The 24,714-nt window shown below is 31.8% G+C and overlaps 1 protein-coding gene across 1 annotated transcript in view; it reads left to right on the forward strand.

Moving 5' to 3' along the window:
* Positions 1-24,714, forward strand: part of LOC127730931 (uncharacterized) — a 41,677-nt gene that overhangs the window by 6,557 nt on the left and 10,406 nt on the right. The window contains exons 2-10 of the mRNA XM_052239562.1: positions 6,749-6,825; positions 7,911-8,006; positions 10,138-10,236; positions 14,852-14,950; positions 17,448-17,647; positions 19,884-20,241; positions 20,473-20,664; positions 20,971-21,236; positions 22,484-22,733. Of these exons, the coding sequence (XP_052095522.1) occupies positions 6,781-6,825; positions 7,911-8,006; positions 10,138-10,236; positions 14,852-14,950; positions 17,448-17,647; positions 19,884-20,241; positions 20,473-20,664; positions 20,971-21,236; positions 22,484-22,733 (1,605 nt within the window). The 5' untranslated portion in view covers positions 6,749-6,780. The remainder of the gene's footprint in view (positions 1-6,748; positions 6,826-7,910; positions 8,007-10,137; positions 10,237-14,851; positions 14,951-17,447; positions 17,648-19,883; positions 20,242-20,472; positions 20,665-20,970; positions 21,237-22,483; positions 22,734-24,714) is intronic.

Genomic DNA, 24,714 nt, shown 5'->3' on the forward strand with positions numbered 1-24,714 from the left:
ATCGGTATAGATGTTGGTGGTCTGCTGCATGTAGTCCTCGAGGGCATTATCATCACCGTTGTAGTATAGTCGGTGATTTGGCACTGACATGATTTATCACATACCTTTCTTCGAATTTTTTGAAAATTATGAAGAAGCTAAGGTTCCAACTCCCTCAAGTAAAGTTAACGGTAGGTGGATTTGACTATTCTTTGTAGATCCCTACTGTTCATATAGCTACTTGAGTATTCTATCATACACATTGTATTTCTACATCATTGGGGTAGATTTGAACGTTCCCGATAAAAGTACACCCAGAAAAGCGCTTCGGACGTATTAAATTTTTTTTCCGCTTTTATACCATTTTCCCTTTTTTTCTGTTTGAGTAGGAATCGGCAGAATTTATTTATAGAAGGCCGATACACGGACAAGACAATTTTTTCAATTGCCTACAGAAACAACTGTCATAAGCTTTATGAAGAAAAATTATCACGAAAGAATACACAAGATAAACATTGCGATCGGATCCTGTAAGATCTGGTATCGGATTGGATCGTGCATGTCAACTCCAAAATTTGTGAACAAAAATCCGTTTTATTATCAAAAAGCGGGAAAAAATCCGAAAAAGACAGATGTCTGTCAAAACGGTTCAACTCTCTCAATAGTAGTGGGCACAATATATACATAAGGTAAAGATCAAATACAGTACTTTTAAGAAAACACAAGTGGCGACACATAACGCTAAATGCAAATCATTAAGGAAAAACACGTTTTAAATCTATAATGGTCACATTGCAATAATTCATGACTTATTTTAAACTAAATCTTTCGTGTCGCAGGTAGTACAGTAAAATGGAATATGTATCTTTTATGAAAATGTACAGGTTAATTTTTAAAAGGAATGTTTTGTTAATTTTTAATCAAAATTGATCGTGAAAGATCAGGATAGCGTTATTTTGATCGTGAAAATAATATTTCTGTTATCAATTGATGTACTTAAATTGACTGAAACGTGTGCTATCTCAAAGTATAAGAACGTAAACGAGTGGATATATTTATATGTCGTTTTTTCTTCTTGTTGTCATTGCCGCTATTTAGACGTTTCGTGGTATTGAAAATTTTAAACACAATAAATTTAAACCAGGAAATATTTCGGGATATTTTTTTATGTATCTATGAAATTTCTTCTTAACATTTTGACGGTAATTTTGCATATGGCAGACAACGGATAATTTTTGTTTCCTGGGATCAATTCGAAATTACATCCCAATATCATATAATGTCTATGTTATAAATTTCGTTTAACAATCTTAGCACAAAAAGAATAGTCTCCAATTTTGAGGTATTTTTTTTTTATAAAAGCTCAGTTATTGCTGCAAATAGGACATCCTCAATCGATTTAAAAAATTATAACACACCTAATCTAATTTCTTTAAATTTGTGATTAAAGAAAAATATCCAAAAATTTGACACTGGTAATCTATTTTCAATGAAAATCATAATTTAAAAAAAACAAATTTTTTATCACATTTTCTTCCGATTTTCACATGCCGCAAATTTGAAGTCAATTTGCAGTAGCACACCAAACCTAATTATCACTTTCCATTGAAACCCTGGCTCAAAGAGATATTTCTCAGAATTTGTGAGTTTATTTTAACCTAAATGAATAAGTGTATATATACCAAGTTGTTGCAAAAAAATCGACAAGGATATTCCTCTTATAGATATAAATACTGTTCATAAAAATGATTGATGTCAGATGCGGCAATCTTGATTTTAATATACCACATAAAATATTGACGGGTGTATAGACAGATAACGATTGATATAGGGCACGACGACCTTGCCGGTGTGAATTTAGTTAATTTAGAAAACCTTATCAAATGGCACTGAACCATCATAGTTTGACTTTTTTTAACCCCTAGAAATTGTGAACCGGAAACAAGTAATACAAGTCCAGTCTTTTAATGTACCAATCATAATTTTTTGTTCATATAATTACAGAAGGATAATGCTTTTAAAGGGGCACTAGCTACGAGATATGAAAAAAATAGAATATGATTTCGTTTGGTTCAATGATTAATAAAAGTGAAATAATGAAATAATAATTCGTTTTTAGCAGCCAATTTGGTATAATTTTGTCAAAATAAGCAAAGAAATATTGCTGATGAATTATTCACTTGCAAGTGAATAGTTCGACCTCATTAAATCCGTATTCATGTGACCTTCAATTTAACCCATTAGCTAGAGATTGTTTACGCATGCATAAGTCGTGTTTAACCATTAAAAGGAAAAGAAAGTGAAACAAAGGTGAACCAATTAGTTGACTGATTTGATCCACAAAAAATCATTCTTATACAGGTAAAAACATTGATTAGCTTATTTTTTTAACCTATAACATGAAATCAAACAGACCTATAAAAATCCAATTGCACGAGGTAGCAATCTATTTATATTTATGTTTATGTTTATATCGGGTTATGTTACCGTCGGTAGTATTCGGAGGTCATCTCGATAGTTAATTAGATGGCGTCTAGACTAAAATACACACGAAATTCTGATATATATTATCGAGTACATGCTTTCTTAACTGTTTATTTCAGACTTATTGTAATTTTGACATAAGTTTTAGTATGTTATAAATCAAATATGAGAATGTGAGTCAAATCGGTGAACATGAATTTGACAGCTAGTGCCTTTTTAATGATTTTTGCAATGACACAAATACGACACTGGACATTTTGCGATCATTTTCACGATCACAAAAGGTACTCTTAAATCAAAATCTTCCTTTTGTTTATAAAAATAATTCACTACGGTTTACCTTTCGTCAAAATAACGTCTAATATAAATATAAGGATATGCAATGAAATTTACCATTTTTAGAAATCTTATGTGTCCACCATAGACTATGTGACCTAAGCTGTTAAAAAATGTGAAATTTGATTTATTGATGGTTGTGTGCTTAACGTCCATCGGCAAATATCTAATGCATTTTCAGGAGATAGAAAATTAGCATAATTACAATAGGAAGGTACTGTAATAGAGGCCGAACGAGATAAAGATTTTTGGAAAATGAGGGTATATTGGATAGGGTCAGAAATTTTGCCTTGCAACAGGCTTTCTACAAAGAGTTGTTGAAAGGATTCTTAACGTGCAGATAGCATGGCACTCTCTCTACACGAGGCATCGGATTTACTGTCCCCATTCTCACCGGACGTGGCTGCGTACTTGTACATCCCGCACAGACAAACGAACGTCCCAAATTGGCAAGAGTTTTACTGCCATTTGGAAGAAGACCAACGTTACTTACACGTTGTTAGATTGGTGAAATAAGTAAATATGTCTTGGGAATATTAAAATATTTTCCAATTAGAGAGAGGGGACCTGACTCCTTGCACATTAAATTGACTTGAACGAACATTGCGAATGCATATAATAAAGTAGTCATACATTTAGCATAATAATGTTAAAATTATAATTTACTACTTGAAGTAAAGCGTTGAAAGTATTTTAATTTACCTATCAAAAAGTTTAAGAATTTAATTTATGCATGTTTGATTTGAAATTATTTGTTCAACTTTAAATCAAAATTCTAGTATCAATTCATCCAGAACTAAGCATGCAGTTTCAATTTGATATATTAAATATACTTTACAACACAAATAACGCACCACACCACACTATATAATATATATGTAACACTCCCAAACGTGTCCATCCCCCAAACGTGTCCGAATACCCCAAACGTGTCCCTATCGCTCACACGTGTCCATAAAATCTCAAATGGCCCAAGCGTGTCCGATTTCACATCCCCAAAACGTGTCCATTTTAAAACGCCAAAACGTCTCAAAACTTTCAGCAATGATATGGCCTCAGTGACGTCAATAACATTTACGGCAACTCAATGATGGGGAACACGATTGATGACGTCGGGTTTTGGTTGCAGGCTTTAAAAAAAATATTAAAGCCGCTATTCAAGGAAATCTGGGGAAGATGGAGTGATGCGTATAGACAACTGTCTAAGACATGCAGCACACTATCCACAGTGAAAGATGAAATCACTGAATTCTGCTTTCAAATTAACAGACATCAGATAAGAAAAAGAATGGCACAATACAAATTTCTTTTTACTTGTAGTTGTTTTATTATTTTTTTATTTATATGATTATTATTGTTTTGAATTTTGAATAGGGATACTTCACACTTAAAAAATCAAATACGTTTCCCCAGTGCTTCAACTATTGATTAAGTGGTCATTTATTAGCATTAGTTTGTTCAACGCCGGTTTTTACATAAATCAACTCTGGGCTGTTGATTGCTTAATGATCAGTGGCAAATATGTCATGCATATTTAGAGCGATCATAAACATTGTAATTAATGAGTAGTTTTGTGCAGTTTAATTCACCGTTTACCATGTGTTGCAGTTCAGTGACGTCATATGGACACGTTTGGGGGAATCGGACACGTTTGGGGGTGGACAAGTTTCTGAGTGTTATATATATATATATATATATATATATATATAGTAGTTTCACAATTTCTTGATTTCGATACAAATTTGTAGAAATATATTTCATTCACCTTGAATTTAATGCAGAGTTTACGAAGAATGACATAGTCTGAGATAAGTGAATTTGAAAATGGTCATCAGACAAGAATTGGAATAAGAAACTGAAACTAAGTAATTTTTCGTTGTTTTCATAGGAAAAGATACGGATGACCTTAGGTTTCATAATTTTGGGAACATGTTTTTTTTGGGTTAAAAATGTGTTTTTGAGATGTCATAATTTGAAGTTAAGAAATGTCTCATTTTCACAGAATTTGTTGTTTATAACTTCAGAAATATGGTGTCAAAATTTTGACTCATTCCAATCATTTAAAAAAAGTAGATTTTTTTTCTCCAAAAAAAAATAATAGAGGTGGAGCGTTTCTTTTGTTTTTGAGTATATTTTGATACCTATAAAGTTAATTTTGAAACATATTAAAAGGATATGTGAGGTATACACATCAATGTGATAGAAACCTAGCAACTTGTCATACAACATATGGTTTTAAAAAGGCAAGAGTCTATACTGTGTGTCAAACTATTGTTGACTACTGTGCTTTCTAGATGAATATTTACTGCAGTCATGAATCGCACAGAAGAACAAGATCGTGCATGTGTAATGCCCAAAAGTAAAGTTGTACGCAGAATGTCAAAACAGAAATACCAAAACTGTGTTAGGAGGCAAATACTATTTATGTTATGGGATTTTATATGTTGTGGTTCTTTCTCTACGATCTATCTATCTTTACGTTAAGTGGTTTTATTTTTCAGATATGTGGTTTCTTTTTTAAGCTGTGTGAGTGTTTTTATCTTTACGTTAAGTGGTTTTATTTTTGAGATATGTGGTTTCTTCTTTAAGCTGTGTGAATCTTTCCTTATGCTCTGTCTTTTTATATTTACGTTAAGTGGTTTTATTTTTTAGATATGTGGTTTCTTCTTTAAGCCGTGTGAATCTTTCCTTACGCTCTGTGTTTTTATCTTTATGTTAAGTGGTTTTAGTTTTGGGTATGTGGTTTCTTCTTTCAGTTGTGTGAATCTTTCTTTGCGTTCTGTAGTTTTATCTTTATGTTAAGTGGTTTTAGTTTTTTGAGATATGTGGTTTCTTTTTTAAGCTGTATGGTTCTTTATTTGCGTTCCGTTCTTTTATCTTTACGTTTAGGTTTTTTAAAGTTATATGATTTCTTCTTGTTCTTTCAATTGTTTGGTTCTTTTTTACGTTCTCTGGTTTCATCTTTAAGGTGTATATTTCCTTTTTTTACGTTATGGTATTACTATCATAAAGTTTTGTAGTTTTATCTTTGTGTTCTTTGGTTTTACCTTGGGTTTATATGGTTTCATCTTTACTTTGTGTGGTTCCTTTTAACGCTGTGATTATTATCTTAAAATTCTGTGGTTTTATCTTTGAGTTATGTGGTTTCATCTTTATTTTATGTGGTTCCTTTTAACGCTGTGATTATTATCTTACAGTTCTGTGGTTCTATCTTTGAGTTATGTGGTTTTTCTTTACGTTGTGATGTTCCTTTTTTACGCGTTGTGGCACAAGAAAATCTTTAGTGAATGTTTTATGATTTATGTGTCCCTCTTGGAATTCGATTGTAAGATCTTTGATTATCTCTGTTAAATCTATTCACCTCTTTTTACACCCTGAGCTATTTAGAGACTTATATAATGTTGCAGACCGTATATGTATGTACGTATATGTGACAAGTTTATTGAGCAAAAAAAATACTTGCTCAAGGCGATGTAACCTGTCGAACATAACGTTTTGTTTATACTAATTGTTACGTATATCGACAGACGATCGTAGTACAACTTCACTACTATTAAAGTTTTACTGTTTTACTATAACATTGTTTACTGTGAGCCTATTCAACAATGTATTTGAACATCACGAATCTGTTGTTTCAATTACTTTACGTAGATTACCTTACCCATTGTCCCTTAGTCCAAATAATTCAAAAACAAATCCACGATGTTGTATTGAAACATGCTAAACAATCAAGCAGATGTCTTCACTTGAATTGTTTGCATATATTCATTTCATTCAGTTTATAATCGGGGACGACTTTTAAAGCAAAATTGTAGTCTCCTGACATACTGCTGATTATGCATATTTATTCAATCAACATCCATAAAAGCTTTTTTTGGTCTCATCTTTTGACAATCAGTATTTGTATATGTAAACGTTTTATGGACATATTTATATTGTTATTTTACAGATGATGAGACAACGGAACTGATGTAATCAAATATGGGACTGAACAAGATAGAAATATCTGAACTTTCTAGTGAACAAGTAAGTTAATTATGGCTTACTTTGTTGCATTATGTTTCTCCACATTAGGTTGACCAAATATTAGCCACAGCTGTTTTATTATATAAATTTGAACAGTTATGGTGTTATGATAATTCAATAAGAACGAAACTTGGATTTCCAATTGTATTAACCCCGTGTGTGTTACAGTATGCCTTATCCATAAAAAATATACTTAATGATGAAATAAAATGAGATTATCAAGTTCTACTATGTTACATTTCAATGTAATGGAAGTTATTTCTTTTTATCGAAAGGAAATTTTGCGTGTGAGTAATTATATGTGTGACAATCTCTCCATAACGTGTGTAAAATTTAAGAATCATAAGTTTTAAAACTAGAACAAGAAAAGGAAATAGGGTAGAAATCAAAACAAAAGGGTAGAAATCAAAACAAAAGCAAAATGTCATCGAAATAAAAGCATTGCCGTAGCTTTTATTGAATAGTTTTCAATTCATTTGCGTGATTTTTCTTAAAGAAAATTTAAAAATCACGCCACACTGGACATTTCTATTCCCACCACAAAATGGCTATGGGTGATCATTTCACTCTTTTAAAGGTTTTTGCTGCTGCTGCCAACTAAGGTTTACATATTGCTGCTTCTGGTAGGAAGTGAAGTCATAGCGACCAGAAGATGGGTGCGAAAGCAGCAGCAGTAACATATCGAAAACCAAAGGCCACTACGAAATTACATTAATCCTAATACATTCTTCATGTTCCTGTCCAAAGCCAGGACATTTAGTCCAGTGATTGTTGTCTGTTACTTGTTTTGTTTTATATTATTTATGACTTTATAGTTTGAATCGGCCCAGTTTTTTCTTTTGATTTTTTCCGCATTTGTTTACTCCATAATCTTTTATAGCTTAATTATGGTATAAGTTTTGCTTATTGGTGAAGGCCATACGGTGACCTGTAATTGTTACATACTTTTCATTCCGTCTTAAGTAGATAGTTGTCTCATTAACAATCATAACACACCTTCTTATTTTTATACAAATGCCACTTTTGTTGCTGTTTTGTTTTTGTTATTGTCTTATGAGCTATACCAATCCATTCTTTTAATTCAGTTATCACAAAGTTTGATAGAATGCGTCAAAAGTAAAGATGCAAAAAATGCAGCAGCCTTGATAGAAAATGGCGCCGACTCCAATTATGCTGATGAGGTAAACATTAAATATTTCTTTAATACAATAAAATAGCCATTTAGTGATTCAGACTGAACTTATTTTAAGTAAAAAATATTGATTGTGTTGTATTTACTAATAAGCGATTTGTGGATGTATGAGTAACCCTAAATGTGTACATAATTCAAATTCAGCTATAAATCTATCTGATATTTTACTGATTCATTATGGTTGTGGTTGTAGGTGGGCGATATATTGCTTAGTATTTCCTTTGAAGGTAAATATGAGTAGAGAATGCTTCAATATATACAAAACATGTTTACATCAAAGTCAAAGAACGTCTTGATCGCATGCATATCTGTAATTGTTGAAAGTCATGACTGCACATTTTAATATTCATAATAAAGCATAACAAAAATACCGAACTCCAAGGCAAATTCAAAAAGGGGAAGTACATAAAAACTGACAAAATCAAACGCTATCAATCAACAGAATAAGTGAAAAACAACTGCAATGTTCCTGACTTGGTACAGGCATTTTCCATAGAAAATGGTGGGTTAACACTGGTTTTATAGCTAGCTAACCCTCCCTCTTGTATGACAGTTGTTTATAGTTCCGTTATATTGACAAAATAGGGTGAGAAACCATAACAGAGACATAATAGGTTAATGTGACAATGATTAGGACTATAGCAGCCAAAACTGTGTAAACATACATCACAGACATACAACACGGCTGACTGAAAAAATTCAAACAAACATACAAATTAATCTAACAAAGGCGCCAACAAAAAAGGTGTCAATTTGACAATATTGATAGTAATATCGTATATAGTATACACTTTCTCGTTAAAGTAAAAATTAAGTAGATATAAATATACAAGGGTAAACAAAATAGAAACAACACTGAAATACCCTTTGTGTCCGAATCACACATCAGGACCCACATGCACCAGGAATAATAATAACCTTAAAAATATATAGAAAAAGATTAGCTGATCTTGCATTCATTACTTTTGTGTATTATAATCAAGTAAGTTAATTGTATACAAAATGAAATAAAATAAAACCAGGTTTAATCCACCATTTTCTACATAAGGAGATGCCTGTACCAAGTCAGGAATATGTTTTTCATGTTTTGATTTTGCCATTTGATAAAGAATTTTCTGTTTTGAATTTTCCTTGGAGTTCGGTATTTTTTTTTTTACTCTTTTACACTTTGATAAATAATCATTATGTTACCTTATTTTATTGGTTGAGGAGAGATTGAAGGTCAAAATATTATTTAAGGGGTTAAAACCCTTAAGCAACGAAGAACTCCAGTTCTTGGATACAACTATTGTCAACTATAATCTTTTGCAGTTTTATAAGTTCCTTTTATATCTATTGAATAATAATGTTATTTTTTAGCCTGTGCTTCATTAAATTTGCATTGCATTGCCCGTGTTTCTTTAAAATCTGAGACTATTATAACATAGTAGTCTCAGTTAAAATATAATATATATAATACACTTTTTTTTAATTGTTCCTTGCTTGTAAATGTAACAACTGTAGGGATTTTGATAAAAGTAGCTGTGCTATACTACTTTGTAGCATGATATATTTTACCGAAATTAATATTTAATTGCAGGACTAGATTAGAAAGGTATTAGACTTCTCGATTTGTCTCTTTGCTATTTACCAGGGCAGAAAGTCTTAAATTTATATGAGAATACTGTTTTGCACAATCACTTCTGAAGCAGGCTTTCAACGTCCACGTGCAATAAAAACAAACCCGAATTCTTATTTTATGCTGCCCTCTTTCTAGATGTGTCATTTTTTATATCTTCCTTTCTCTGCTGATATCTCAACTTCATTAAATCCTTGTAATCATGATATTTATAAACTAGTTAAAGGTTTTCTACAAAATAACTGAATGCTTTTATTTCTAATTGTTTATTTCAATTGTATGTAAAGCCATTCTACTATATCTTGATTATATTATTTTCATATGTTGAACTGATGTCCGTAACTGCACTTATTTCTATTTCTTAAAGACTGTTATTTGACCCAATTTTACGTCTGACATCTTGGAATGTCAATAACGGTAGTTTCGGACATCAGCTTTACTCTAGTGATTATGTGATGGTATACATGGATGAGAAGTGAGTTTGATTTATGCTTCGTTACAGGCTGGCTGTACACCTTTACATTATGCCGCACTTGGAGGTTATGTTGACCTTGTAGTCCAAATGATTCAAAAAGGTGGCAACGTTAGAAAAGTAGATGTGGTAGGAATTTGCTTTATTAAAATGATACTTCAAATAAATATGAATTGAAATATTTAACACAACAGTAACATCGATACATAAAAATGCAAATATGTGGCAGTTTTGATTGAATATAAAAGGGTTGAGTGTAAAAACTCAATATCCATTTCCAATAAATAACAACTGTAACAAACCAGGACATTCCAGTTTTTCTTTTCTGTACTTTAGATTTTAGATTAAAATTAAAGATCACAAATCTGACGAAAAATCACTGTGACCATGAATTATCATGTCATTAAGTGAGGATACCAGCGTACTCTAGACAACCAATCTGGTTACTTTCTGCGAGAGAAATTTCGCTTTGTTTAAACAATTGCTTTCACAAAGGACCAACCAATCTAATTCGCACTTTTAAATTATACCTGTTGAACCATTTATTTCTGTAGAATAGGTAAACACCAATACAGAGGTCTAATCTCAAATACAATAACTTTTGCTTGGCCAAGGAAGTCATTGCACTTGAAAAAAGAAGGCCCGGTTAGTAGACGAGTGACATTTTTCAAAAAGACGCTTAGTTAACGACTATAATGCACCCACCTAACATATGGCTATATTATACATCATTCGAAAGTTTATCATCTGTACTTTCTGTTTTGCCCGATCTTCAATAGTTCGTACGGTGCAATTTTTGCTAATTCAAGGTCAAAGGTCAAGAATGAACATTCATAAATTTCGTAATAATTAAACAAAATGATCTTTGCTGGTACTTTATGATACATTTTTTTCTAAACATCATATGAACATAATAGAACAGAATACCAGGACTCTAAATCAGGTGCACATTAAAATGTTAATTGCGCAATAATTACAGAAAATTGCATTTTTTTTAAAATCTTTCAAAAATGATAAAATTGCGCTAAAAGCAAAATATTTCTTTATGTATCAATATTTATATGTCAAAAATAAAAAAAAGATCTATCGTTTATAGGTGAAGGAAATTTTTACTGCAAATAATATAATACTGGTCAGGAATCAGCCTTCTAAAGAAGCTTTTGCAATTGTCCTTAAAACCACCATCTGCATATTAGGATCATTTTGCATTTCATTGTTTAGATAACACATCGATTGTTGTCAATATCAAATGAAAATAATTTACCATATTTGAAAAAGGGGTAATAAAAGTGAGTTAAGAATATTCAAGGTATATATTATAGAAATATGTTTTATTCGATGTCGAAAGTGAAAGACATATTAAGATGTTTATTCTCGTTCAATATTCCAATAAATACTGTTTGCACCACACGCTTTACACCACATATCATGTATGTTAGCATATTATTACATACCTATTTAGTATATTATCTGTTTTATCAAATATGACTGAAGTTTTATATTGTGGAAGATTTATTACCCTTCCTGACCAACTTCAATCACCACTGGTTTATGGTAGTGTTCGTACATTTCTGTGTAGTGTTTTGAGAACTGTTGTTTGTCTGTCCTACCTTTTCGCTTTGTTCATGGTGTTATATGTGTGTTTATCGGAAATGTAGGAATCATCTTGTCCCTACGCCCATTTGTGTTTTGTACTTTCCATTCATATCTCCATCCATTAGTCTAAAAAACTTTCTAATGAGCAATACTCCTCTTACATCGCTTGGTAAATTTGAGTGAAGTTCAACGTTTTAAAGTGCACATTTGCATATTGTACAGGAAGGGTTTTATTCATGATAAACACATTCAAATAGAGTTAAATAGCAAGCAATTCAAATTCACCATTACAGTCCTGGTTGTAAGTGATCTCATTTTTAACGCTTCTTTATCTCACATTTAAACATAAAATTTTGTATGGTTTTTTTATGGTCAAATTATAACAGACACATATTGCAGTTATGAGATCTTCTCACCATTAAAAAAACCAAACGAACAGATTATAACATGCAAAGCATTGGAATGTAAAAGAACGATTTTACTTATTCATGTTATTGTTTGGATAAAATTTTAGAGGTTTTAAGTTAGTTTTGGAAAAGACAATACTTCAAATCAACTAATTTTGGCAAACAATTTATTTATGTGACTTTTGTGATAAGAAAGATAACGCAATATAATTAACCTCCTTCTTCTTTAGTATGAAAATAAAGTGTGAAAATTCCCCAATAATCGCTGCCAGGTCAACAACAGTTGGGTTTAACGCGGCAATATGAAAAATGCTATGTTTTGTCAGAGGTTGCCTACTTTTACAAAACATTCTTGGTGATAATTGGTTGAATTGTTGGTGAGACACATACCCAGTAATTTTTTTTCTTCATAGATATTTATTCTATATGTAATAATTTAACTATTTAGGGAGTCTTATCAAAACTATAATTATTGCGAATTGCTAGAATTTTCAAATCAACAGAAATAGGTTGTAAGTCAATGTAAATACAATTCTCATAGATACCAGGCTTAAAATGTTGTACGCCAGACGCGCGTTTCGTCTACAAAAGATTCATCAGTGACACTCGAATCAAAAAAGTTAAAAAGGCCAAATAAAGCACGAAGTTGAAGAGCATTGAGTACCCAACATTTGGAAAGGTTTTGTCAAATACAGCTAAGGTTATCTACTCCCGGGGGTAGAAAAGCCGTAGTATTTGTAAAAATGCAATGTTTCGTAAACAGTTAATTTATAACTATGACCATATCATTGATAATTCATGTCAACGCAGAAGTGCTGACTACAGGGCTGGTGATATCCTCGGGTAGGAAACCCCCACCAGCAGTGTCATCGACCAAGTGGTTGTAAATAAACTCTTAGATACCAGGCTTAAATGATGTACGCCAGACGCGCGTTTTGTCAACGAAAGACACATTAGGGACGCTCGAATCAAACATTTAAAAGAGCCAAATAAAGTAAAATGTTAAAGAGCATTGGGGACCCAAAATTCCAAAAGGTTTTGCCAAATCCAACATGCAATTGCATGTAACAGCAACATGTCAATTTTTACTAGAACATTGCGTAGTTTGATAGAGTTACATACTACGGACAGACACAAAGAACATTTTCAGTGTCTAGAATATAATAGTTTTAGCTTTTTCATCAATGCACGATGCAGTTGAAGCAACCAAGAAAACAATTTTTATGATTTGTTTAAGAGAAATATTTGAAATTCAACTTTTCATTAATTTACTTTGTAACTATGTAATTATCTATTTATGTATTTAATTTTTTGGGCTAGCTTAATATTTATATATAAAATCCTTTATTTCTTTTAATGATAATCATGCAATAACAAACAAAATAACAAGAAATGACAAAAAAATGTTTAACAGGCTGGCAACTCAACTACATATTAAAATTTGAATTAGCTCCCTAAATTCCCCTTAAAAGCATGAATCCCGCGTGTATTATTGCCTTCATACATTTTTGCATTTTTAAATTGTGTTTCTTCAACTTATATTGACTACATAATTTTTTTTCACGTAAAACAGTTAAAAGCAATCTTTTTGCAGATGGTTGTATTTTGGGCAACTGTATAGGTTGTTATGATTGGTTGTGTAATTAACAAGAAGTGTGATTGCAGTAATATGATGATGCCAAAATCTTCCTTAGCACCAAATGAAATATGTTATTTAGTTTTATGGTGATTAAGGTAGCACGGTAGTATTTGCATTCCAGAATTTAGGTTGCTCTTTTGTGTACCCTACTTAAGTCAATGTATCTGAACATTATGATTGGACAAAAAATACAGTATCAACTGAACATACTTTCCCAAACTGAGGGATGAATCAGGTGTAGAAAAATATGAAATAATTTTACATACAGATGAAAATGAATTTTTGAGATTTTTTTTAAATTTTGTATTCACTGCACGATAAAAGACCTAAAAGCACTAGTGGCCTTAGGTTCTTAAAGATAGCCAAAAAAGTAAACGGTCATGATACATATTCAAATTTATTTCTGAATAGTAAAATGAAAGTACTTCAGTTAACTGTGAATGTAGAATTTTTGGCAGTGTTAGAAAGTGGTGAAAATTCTAAAAAGGCTATCATTATCCCTTATGGACCAGGAAATACTACTGCGCCACCTTAACAATCAAATCACAGACAAATATTTTGGTTTTCACTCATTTTTATCATTTTCACTGTTATTTCTGGAAAACGGCGCTATCAATTAAAAATACGTCACTAATATTTTAAAGTGTGTTTGATAATTGACAAATAGTCTCTGTTCTTAAAAGTTTTTCAAATTTCCATACAGAATTTTATTATTTCAAAGACAGAATATGTCAAAATTTGGACGTCTTGTAAAATTAGAAATGGTCCGTCCTTGACCTTTCATCGCGATTTGACAACAAATGAACCGTGCAAATATTTGACGACCGGGCAAAAAAGATAGTACAGATGATATGCTTTAGAATGGTATATGATGTAGCCGTATGTTAGGGTTAAGTGTGTGCATTAAAAATGAAGATGTGTGGTTAATGTCACTCGACTATAGCTAATTAACTTATTTGAAAAACGCTCAAGTTTCAATTCATGAATGGAAACGAAAAACTTCCATTTAGAAATTTAAAATAGTTGCAACAAAATTAAATAAAAAACCTGCAAGCTTTGCAAATGGAATTAGGCTATTAAAAAGATGCATTGAATTTTTTAGAATGGTGAAACAGCAATTCATAAAGCGGCACGGAAAGGAAACATTGAAGTTATAGTGGCAATAGTAGCGCACGGAGGAGATATAAACATATTGAATATGGTGAGATAATGAGATGAGTATCTTCTTATGAGTTACAATGAATAAAATTCTTATAATTCTTATACAAACACCTCCATCAGCAATTAATTTATGTATTTTATAGATCCTTTTCACCGTATTACTTTCATTACCAATGTATTTTACATGGCTACTTGAACTCATGTACACATATAAACATGTAAATATTGTTTCCAAAACAAAATCGACAGTTGCTAGAAAAATGAACTGAAGAGTTATAAGGCTCAAAAGTATTTTCCAGAGTTTACTTACGTGTTAACCGCAGAAAAGTGTATATCTTATAAGAATACCTTCGGTTTGACGTTATCAACTAAGGTTACTCATCAATTGGAATAAAAACATTACTGTTAAGATCTGGTTTACATTTCCATTCATTTTCTTTTTCATAATATGGTTTCATCATATTGATATAACATACCCAGTTGTTTTTGTGTCTGTTGCCCAAGGGTATTTACAGCAACATTTCCATCATCTCATCTGGTTGTAAACTACTTTCTGTGGCATGCTCGACTTGAGTTTTACTTCAGTTTTCTTTTGGCAATCTCACAGAATAAACTTTATTTCAGGTGCATAAGTTAACAAGTTTATCTCTTGGTTACCATCTAACCACTGTTCGGTCAAAGGTTGTTATGGACCCCTAACAGTAAGACAAAAATTGATCTCAAAAGGGCTAGAACCTGATATGGTTCCGATTCACACTCCATAGCAGTTAACAGAAACAAACAAATCCCGTCATCCAAATCCTTTCTAAATTCAAAACAATATGCTTAAAGCATCAATGTCTGATGAGACCTTTCTAAATTCAAAACAATATGCCTAAAGCATCAATCTCTGACGAGACCTTTCTAAATTCAAAACAATATGCCTAAAGCATCAATGTCTGATGAGACCTTTCTAAATTCAAAATAATATGCCTAAAGCATCAATGTTTGACGAGACCTTTCTAAATCACATTGAGATTCAGTGTGATATTCTCGACATATACTGTTTTATACCCGGCTGACACATAACTTGGATATTTCTGGACATAAGACATGAACTTTAATCAGGCAGAAAAGAACCCGACTAAAGTGAAGCTAATTTAACCAACGCTATACAAATACTCGTCTGGGAGATTTAACATAAGTGGAATAACATCCTGAAATCTGGTTAAATTACACATTACAGTGAGCATAAATTCACTTCCAAAAATAAATTTGTCTTTGATAATGGACCTGCACGGTTTATATCAACTCTATTTATTGATTCAATAAATGCTGGTAATGGCTGTAGAGGCGCTACAGGAATTTTCTAGTTTTTTTTCGTATCATTTGGTATCTATGAAATGTTTTGATTTAATCATAATTTTAATTTTCTTCAATTGCAATGGTACTATAAATTGCTATTGCTTTGCCAAAAAAGAACAATTTGTTAAAGTAAAATCCAAGATCTTTGTGAAATTGTAAACTGTAAGAAATGTTGTCTTAAAAAATCCATCTTTAGTTCTGTGAACGGCGGAACTAATTTCACATATTAGGTGAGATCAATTTAAATTGTATCTGCTATCTGAGTTGAGGTACACCTTTATCTAATTCCATTTTGTTCTATTTGTACTTTCATTTCTTTTAGAAAAAAATATTTTCTGTTTGTGTTAATTTTAATTTTGATCTCATTCTCTTTCTTTTTCTTCTTCTTTTATTTTTTTTTGTTTGCATTTCTACTTCTTTTGATTTTCACTCTGATTCAAACAAAAAATTCTCTTACACTGATCATCATCAAGATGCTTAATTTTTGATTGACAATACATTTGTTACGTTTGGAGGAAGTGTTTCCGATAAACAACCGGCATTCCTATGGGAATTTACTGTGCTCCTCTTCTTTCCGACTTGTTCCTTTATTCATATTATGCTGACTCCATACATGAGATTTTCATGAAGAATGAAAAGAAGCTACGATAATCGTTCCACTATATATAGATTGTATCCTCGCATCCTTAAAAGTTTGGTGACTATGTTGAACGCATCTATCCCTTCGAACTTGAATTAAATGAAGCAACACATACAACTAAGTCTGCCTCATCTTTGACTTACATTTAGAAATTGACAATGATGGTCGGTTCAGTACGAAATTTTACGACAAAATCTTTATTTTGTGTCTTTTTTGTTTTATGTTTTTGTGTTTATAGTACCTATCTGGTGAGTCAATGCGTTTCCATCTGATTTTTACGGTTTGTTTTTGTTTTGTTTGTTACACCACTGTCCAATGTGAGGGGAGGGTTGAGTGCATTTTAATTTCTGCACATATAAGAGTTTTGTTTATGTTTGCCAATGAGACAATTATCCACCAGAGACCAAATGACATAGGTGTAAGCAACTAAGTTTTGTAAACTTTCGTATTTAAAAAAACAAATCATTGGGAAATAAGCCATACCTATTTCAAAAATATTATAGACTAAATTATTAGCAATGCATTATGACATATGTATAATGTCTTTTAACAGCACGGTCAGAGTGGCCTTGAGCTTGCAGTTATCAGAAAGGATGCAAGTGCAGTTCGATTGTTTTGCAAATTAGGAGCAGAAGCTGCTCTCCAGGATTGGGTTTGGACAATGGGTGATACGAATTTGCTTGCTAAAAAAGACAAATGGATTTTAGATCTACTCATTGTACAGAGCAGTAGGTACCCAGGATATAAGTATGGGTAAGAATTTTAAAAGGATGCAACATTCTATATGTTGCCGATTAAAATCGCCAAGCTGTAAGTACCGATATTGTCCCAAAGCGTTCATTTCAATCTAGATGTTGGCCGGTGATATGGTGTCAACGAGAGATGATTTCTAGACTGACTATGAAAAACGATGTGTAATATTCTCTAAATGAATCATTTTCAGCGCAAAGATCGTCATAACAAATTGCATTAATACGCTTAACTCAAATTTAACTGTTAAGTGAATGTTTTCTTCCGGGCATGTCGCTTTTGTAAAAATCCATCTGCATACAACTTTCCTCTTAGCGTTTGTTATAGGTACTTCATCATACTAGTAAGTTTGAAATTTATACATTTTTCATACAAATTGAAACAAAATGCCTAACGTAAATATGGACCATGGACATATTACACATCATTGTAACGTCATTATCTGGGCATATCACTGATTTGAACGAGCAGAAGTTTATGCAGCCATATCAGGGACTTTGATCGTTTCATTTGGACAAACTATTCATAAATATAAGCCAAATAAGTATTAAAAGGGATAAGTTATAGAGAAAAATAAAGTCCAAATTTGTATACAACGGACAACTTATAGGCATAAGTAAATTCCAAATGAGTATTCCAAGGGACGAATGTTAGGCAAAAATAAAGTCCAAATGTGTTTTACATGGGACGAATAATAGGCAAAAATAAAGTCCAAATGTGTTTTACAAGGGACGGATAATAGGCAAAAATAAAGTCCAAATATATTTTGCAAGGGACGAATAATTATAGGCAAAAATAAAGTCCAAATGTGTTTTACAAGGGACTAATAATAGGCAAAAATAAAGTCCAAATGTGTTTTACAAGGGAAGAATAATAGGCAAAAATAACGTCCAAATGTGTTTTACAAGGGACAAATAATAGGCAAAAATAAAGTCCAAATATGTTTTGCAAGAGACGAATAATAGGCAAAAATAAAGTCCAAATATATTTTACATGGGACGAACAATAGGCAAAAATAAAGTCCAAATGTGTTTTACAAGGGAAGAATAATAGGCAAAAATAAAGTCCAAATGTGTTTTACAAGGGACGAATAATAGGCAAAAAAAAAGTCCAAATATGTTTTGCAAGAGACGAATAATAGGCAAAAATAAAGTCCAAATATATTTTACATGGGACGAATGATAGGCAAAAATAAAGTCCAAATGTGTTTTACAAGGGACGAATAATAGGCAAAAATAAAGTCCAAATGTGTTTTACAAGGGACGGATAATAGGCAAAAATAAAGTCCAAATATATTTTGCAAGGGACGAATAATAGGCAAAAATAAAGTCCAAATGTGTTTTACAAGGGACTAATAATAGGCAAAAATAAAGTCCAAATGTGTTTTACAAGGGAAGAATAATAGGCAAAAATAAAGTCCAAATGTGTTTTACAAGGGACGAATAATAGGCAAAAATAAAGTCCAAATATGTTTTGCAAGAGACGAATAATAGGCAAAAATAAAGTCCAAATATATTTTACATGGGACGAATAATAGGCAAAAATAAAGTCCAAATGTGTTTTACAAGGGAAGAATAATAGGCAAAAATAAAGTCCAAATGTGTTTTACAAGGGACGAATAATAGGCAAAAATAAAGTCCAAATATGTTTTGCAAGAGACGAATAATAGGCAAAAATAAAGTCCAAATATATTTTACATGGGACGAATAATAGGCAAAAATAAAGTCCAAATATATTTTACAAGGGACGAATAATAGGCAAAAATAAAGTCCAAATGTGTTTTACAAGGGACGAATAATAGGCAAAAATAAAGTCCAAATGTGTTTTACAAGGGACGAATAATAGGCAAAAATAAAGTCCAAATATATTTTACAAGGGACGAGTAAATGGCAAAAATAAAGTCCAAATGTGTATTAAAAGGGACGAATACTAGGTAAAAATAATTTTCAAATGTGTATTATAGGGGACGAATATTAGTCGAAAATGAATTTCAAGTGTGTATTTCAAGCCTTTTCGTATTTAAAGTCATCTGGTATTCGAATACAAAATAAAAATGTATACCTATGTATGAAAGTGTTGAAATCACAAGAACAAAAAGCGTTCTGAAATAAACCGCAAAATACATTAGCAAAACGAATGACTTAATATTTTAATTCACAAAACATCTTGAATTTAGAATATCCCCCTCATTTTACTAATAACAATGAAAATACATGAACAAATATCTTTTTTCTTTCAGTGCGATATCTTTTAAAGTATTACACGTTCAACCAGGAACAGACGATATCAAAATGGAATCTCTTGGAATATCGATACAGCCGTATGGTATTTTAAACAGTTTTTACTTATATTGTTGTAAAATGCACCAAGAATATTCAAATGCCCGTGATCGTTTGCAACAACAAGAAAGTTTGTTTAGTGATGTTGTGGAACTGGTTGTCTGGGGTAACAAGCCTAATTCTCTAAAATTACAGATCACAGTACCTGGTGTGCCAAGTTGCAGTGAACGACTGTCGTTGTTTCCTATTGACGGTTCAGTAAATGGAACTATTGATGGATTCGAAAAAATTGAAACTGATGACTCAGACGTCTCAAATGTAAGTTAGTTTTGTTTATTGACATAACAATGGCATTTCTCTGTCTTAATAAACCAGACAAAGATTTGAAATATGTCGATAGAAATTACTTTTATTTATGTATTCTTAAAACAATGTTCAGATGTTAGAACATTCACAGTAGCAGAGTTTATCTGGTTACTGACGAATTGTTAATTCTTATATATTATAATGTTCGTACTACATAATCAGCAAGCATTGTTTTCATTTCAGTACACAAATGTAACGCTTACAATTACCTTTGGGAAAAAAGACTCCGTTATGTTTGCCATAATTACAACAGAAGTACCAGAAACGTTCACTGTAACAGAGGAAGCTGTCTGTATACAACCTGTTATGGAACCAGATGCCAAGATAGATATACCTCAAGGAACATTTGAAGGTCTTGGTCAATTACAAGTTAATGTAAGGAAATAGTCATCTAAAATATTCATCTTATTCAAATTTATACGTTTTTTTCCCTTCATTATACCACTCTGATCAACTGCTTCGTGTCATTTTATCGCTTAATGCTGTCCAAATAAGTGATTTTATCTTATTGGTTCAAATAAAAACATTAAATACTATTACACAATTTTTCCAGACGAATCAAAAGTAAAGTAATTATATTTCTTAAAAGAGAATGTTGATAGGTTTCAATTTGATCATGGAAGGAAAAAAATAAAAGTGGATGAACATAATTCTTCTTTTTAAAAGAGTATGTAAAAATAGGTTTCAGAAACCAAAGATTTGATGATGAACGAAAAAGGTATAGACGAACCGCTACTGATCACCAATGTATTGGATTTAACAATGTCAGATGGTAAACAGCCCAAGAAAACGGTTAAAATGCAAATGCCGGTACATACCCAGACAGATACAGATGTTATCATACTTGGCTGTCACAAGGAATATCCAGAAGAGGATGATGACTGGGAAATCATAGAAACAGATAATCTAAAGAAATTTGTGGCATTCGACGTGAAACATTTTTCTTTGTAAGATGTTTTTATTTTGTATTAGTTTCGTCCATACTTTATATTGTCAGATCTTCAATGTTGATGTCATGTTTTGTACCATTTTGTTTATTCTACAGTCAATAAATAAACAATCTATGCTAGACATTGCACAAAACCATCTTGGCTAAAAATAACTACTTATAGATAAAATTTGTTGTTAATAGCTTTTTAAAAATTTTGCAAAAAGAATTTTGAAAGTACAAAAGTACAAGATATCAAACAAACATAGTGAACTCGATAATAATCGACACTAATTTGTCTTCATAGCTTATTAATCTGATTATCATTTATAATTTATATTTTTACTTTGGAGCAATACCCGTCTTTGTATAAAAATAAGGAGATGTGGTATGATTGTCAATGAGACAATAATAAGGAGATGTGGTATGATTGTCAATGAGACACAAATAAGGAGATGTGGTATGATTGTCAATGAGACAATTATCCACCAGAGTTCAATGGATGAGGATACAAACAGCTAAAGTTGTGACCGCACGACTTCAACAATGAGCAACAGGCTCTTGCATGACAAAATGTGAAACAAGAAAACAGCTTCAGTCTGATTTATTCTAAAATAATCAACGAAACATAAATGACAGACAGCTACTGACAACAATAGCTGAATTACAGGGTCCTGACTTGGGGCAGGCATATACAGCATGTGGCGGTTTTATACGAGTTCGTGAGTGCTCAACCCTCACCCTCAATTGGGAGAGCGGTGTAAGAACGCAACTTCAAAACAAACTGTCTTTATCAGTTTGAAAGGGATTGCCTCACTAGATAAGCGCGAATCACAACAAAACACAAAAACACAAGTATCCGATATAAAAGCACTCACAGTTACTTAATTTCCGAGGCAACAGTACAAGAAGCGAGATCTGGGGCGTCGACAGGGCAAGCTTCTATTATGTATGCATCACCCGCCATGCGAATCCACACTCAGTTATAATGCCACAATCGGGATTAGGTCATAATCGGTAAATCAATGCTATTTCAAAGCCAATTTCAACTAAGAAATACACTGTTTTCAAGAGCATATCACTGAAATTTGTACATAGAATTACTTTATGACAAGTATTCCCCAAAAAAGAATAAATATAGTTAACAACACAATTTTATTTTGTAACACTATTAAGTTTTGACGACCTTCCTTAAGGAAAATGGAAAAAAAATACGAGTAGCTTGCCTTTTGTAACAAAACGTTGTTTTTTTTTTATTAATGTTAGCTATGTTGCTGGCTCGAGAACATTTTCTGAGAAAGCGGCCAAATTAGCCACTCAAGCAATTAAGAGGGAGCGAAGGATTGAATTGTTTGCAATGGTTAAGTTTGAAACAGATAGAGTGTTCACCCTGATTATTGAATGCATTCAGAAGACATTGGGCAAGAAACGACGTAAACAATGGAAAGAAAAAGGATTCGAAACTCAGTCCGTGGAATACTTTGATTGTATTGTGCAAGTGTACCAACAGTTTAAGGTACAGTAATATTTGACTCGGGTGGGATTAATTCTGGTAAGATTATCATTATTTAACATTTTTGTGGTTTTACTATGATTTTTGAACTTAATTTTCTTGAAATTGATTTCTTAATGTCATTTGTTATCATTTTTAGGCTTTCATTTAATAAATCCTCAAATAATAGCTATTATATAAATTGGCCAGTTATGCTATTTGATAGGTTAACGGGTGAGAATTGGCGAACGATTTTTTGCTATTTACTAAATAAAATTTGGAATATAAAAAGTAAAAAAACAGCTGATGGAAAATTTGTTTGCTTGTGCTTTGTTTCCAACTGGTTAGTAAGAGACTGAGTGATGTCTTTTATAACAAAAATAATAAAAAATGCCTCTTTAGTGGTTAATCAAAATGTTATTGACAGATATCTTTATTTGTAGGCCCATAATCATTCACGAGAATCTCAAATTACAACTGACGTCACATGATGTCCTGGACAATAATGTTTTACAAAATTATGACAAGTGGTGATATAAGTTCACTTGCCCAATCATTCTCAAGCAGTTCTTGAAATAAAAAAAAACCCAAACAACAAGATATCAGATATAAATTGAGGTAGATACATGATATACTAGCAACAAGTTTTATCTAAACTTGAATTCGAATTGACAGTACAATGATATAACTCAACAAATACTGATTATCTTAGGTCTGAAATAAAAACTCACAGTTTTTCCGGTAAAACAATATAAATGAAACTCTACAAACTGAACTAAAATGAAATCGCCTTTATCCGCAGACTACCAAATTCTTAATTTTATACATGTTGTTATGCGATTTTTAAGAAATTGTATTTTGAAGATATTCTAGAAAAATACTTATCGAAATTTCTGCTGATACGTTAATTTTGATTAGACCCTATCATAACAATTCATATTTCTCAGCTTTTTTACAGCTTCAATTAAAGATGTTAATTGTCTGTTTACAAGGTGTAATACCACCATTGATTTTCCCCTATTAGTCTTTGTTAAATTTGCACTTTTCAAAAAATTGTGCAGAATTTATCTTTGTTTCAAATAAAGAAATACTTGGCATGAGTAAAGTTTGATCCTGTCCAGTACTATAGAAAAAATTTCACATAACATTTCATTGCATATAAGAAAATAACCATCACTGGAAGTTAACCAATCAAATTTCCCCCCTTTTTTAACCTGTGTACAAGCTTTAGTAACCATGTAACCTCAAGTTTCCAAAATATTCTATAGAAACCCCAAATAAAAAAATAATGGTGCTGTGAAATACCCAAGATATATGTTTATGACCCAGAAATGTTTTACTGCAATGAAATGTAGGATCAATTACCTACAACTGTCAAATTCAAGGGAATATTTTTTTTCGACCTATTTTCGTATGCAACCGGATGTGACGTACTATGATTTGGTGGTATTACACCTAAAGAAGACTTTTTTGTTAAATAAACTGAATGTGACTTTTTTCCTTTGTAATACTGGTTATTTCAAGCATTCCTGTCAAGTTTTGTCATAATCAGTTCAATAGTTTGAGAAAAATCTAGTATAATGTAAGACGACATCTACAGCGGTTCGAGCTAAATTTCTTCGAAAAATCCAAACCAAGCCGCATCATGATAGAATATAGTGTGGACCAATAAATGATCAAATATTTATCTCATCTGCCTACAAACAGTTGAATATGATACAAAAGATGACTTTAGGATGATAAATACTACTAATGGACCTCTTTGTCTTCCTTATAAGGTCTCTTTTGGTCCATTTATACCTCTCATTTCCTCAAAATTTCTACTTTATAGGCCAATAAATAAAAATTTTGGGGTAACTTTCACTCATTTATGATAGAAATGTTATAATAAATGATTAATTGAAGTATTCAAGCTGAATGAACTATCCGTATAAAAGTTTACTGTCTCCAAGGAGGTTTCAATAAGTCCTTACGTAAAACTTAAATTTACGCCGCGTTCCAGAGA

The sequence above is a fragment of the Mytilus californianus genome, unplaced genomic scaffold (genome assembly GCF_021869535.1).
Source record: "Mytilus californianus isolate M0D057914Y unplaced genomic scaffold, xbMytCali1.0.p SCAF_2, whole genome shotgun sequence".
NCBI classification, from domain to species: domain Eukaryota; kingdom Metazoa; phylum Mollusca; class Bivalvia; order Mytilida; family Mytilidae; genus Mytilus; species Mytilus californianus.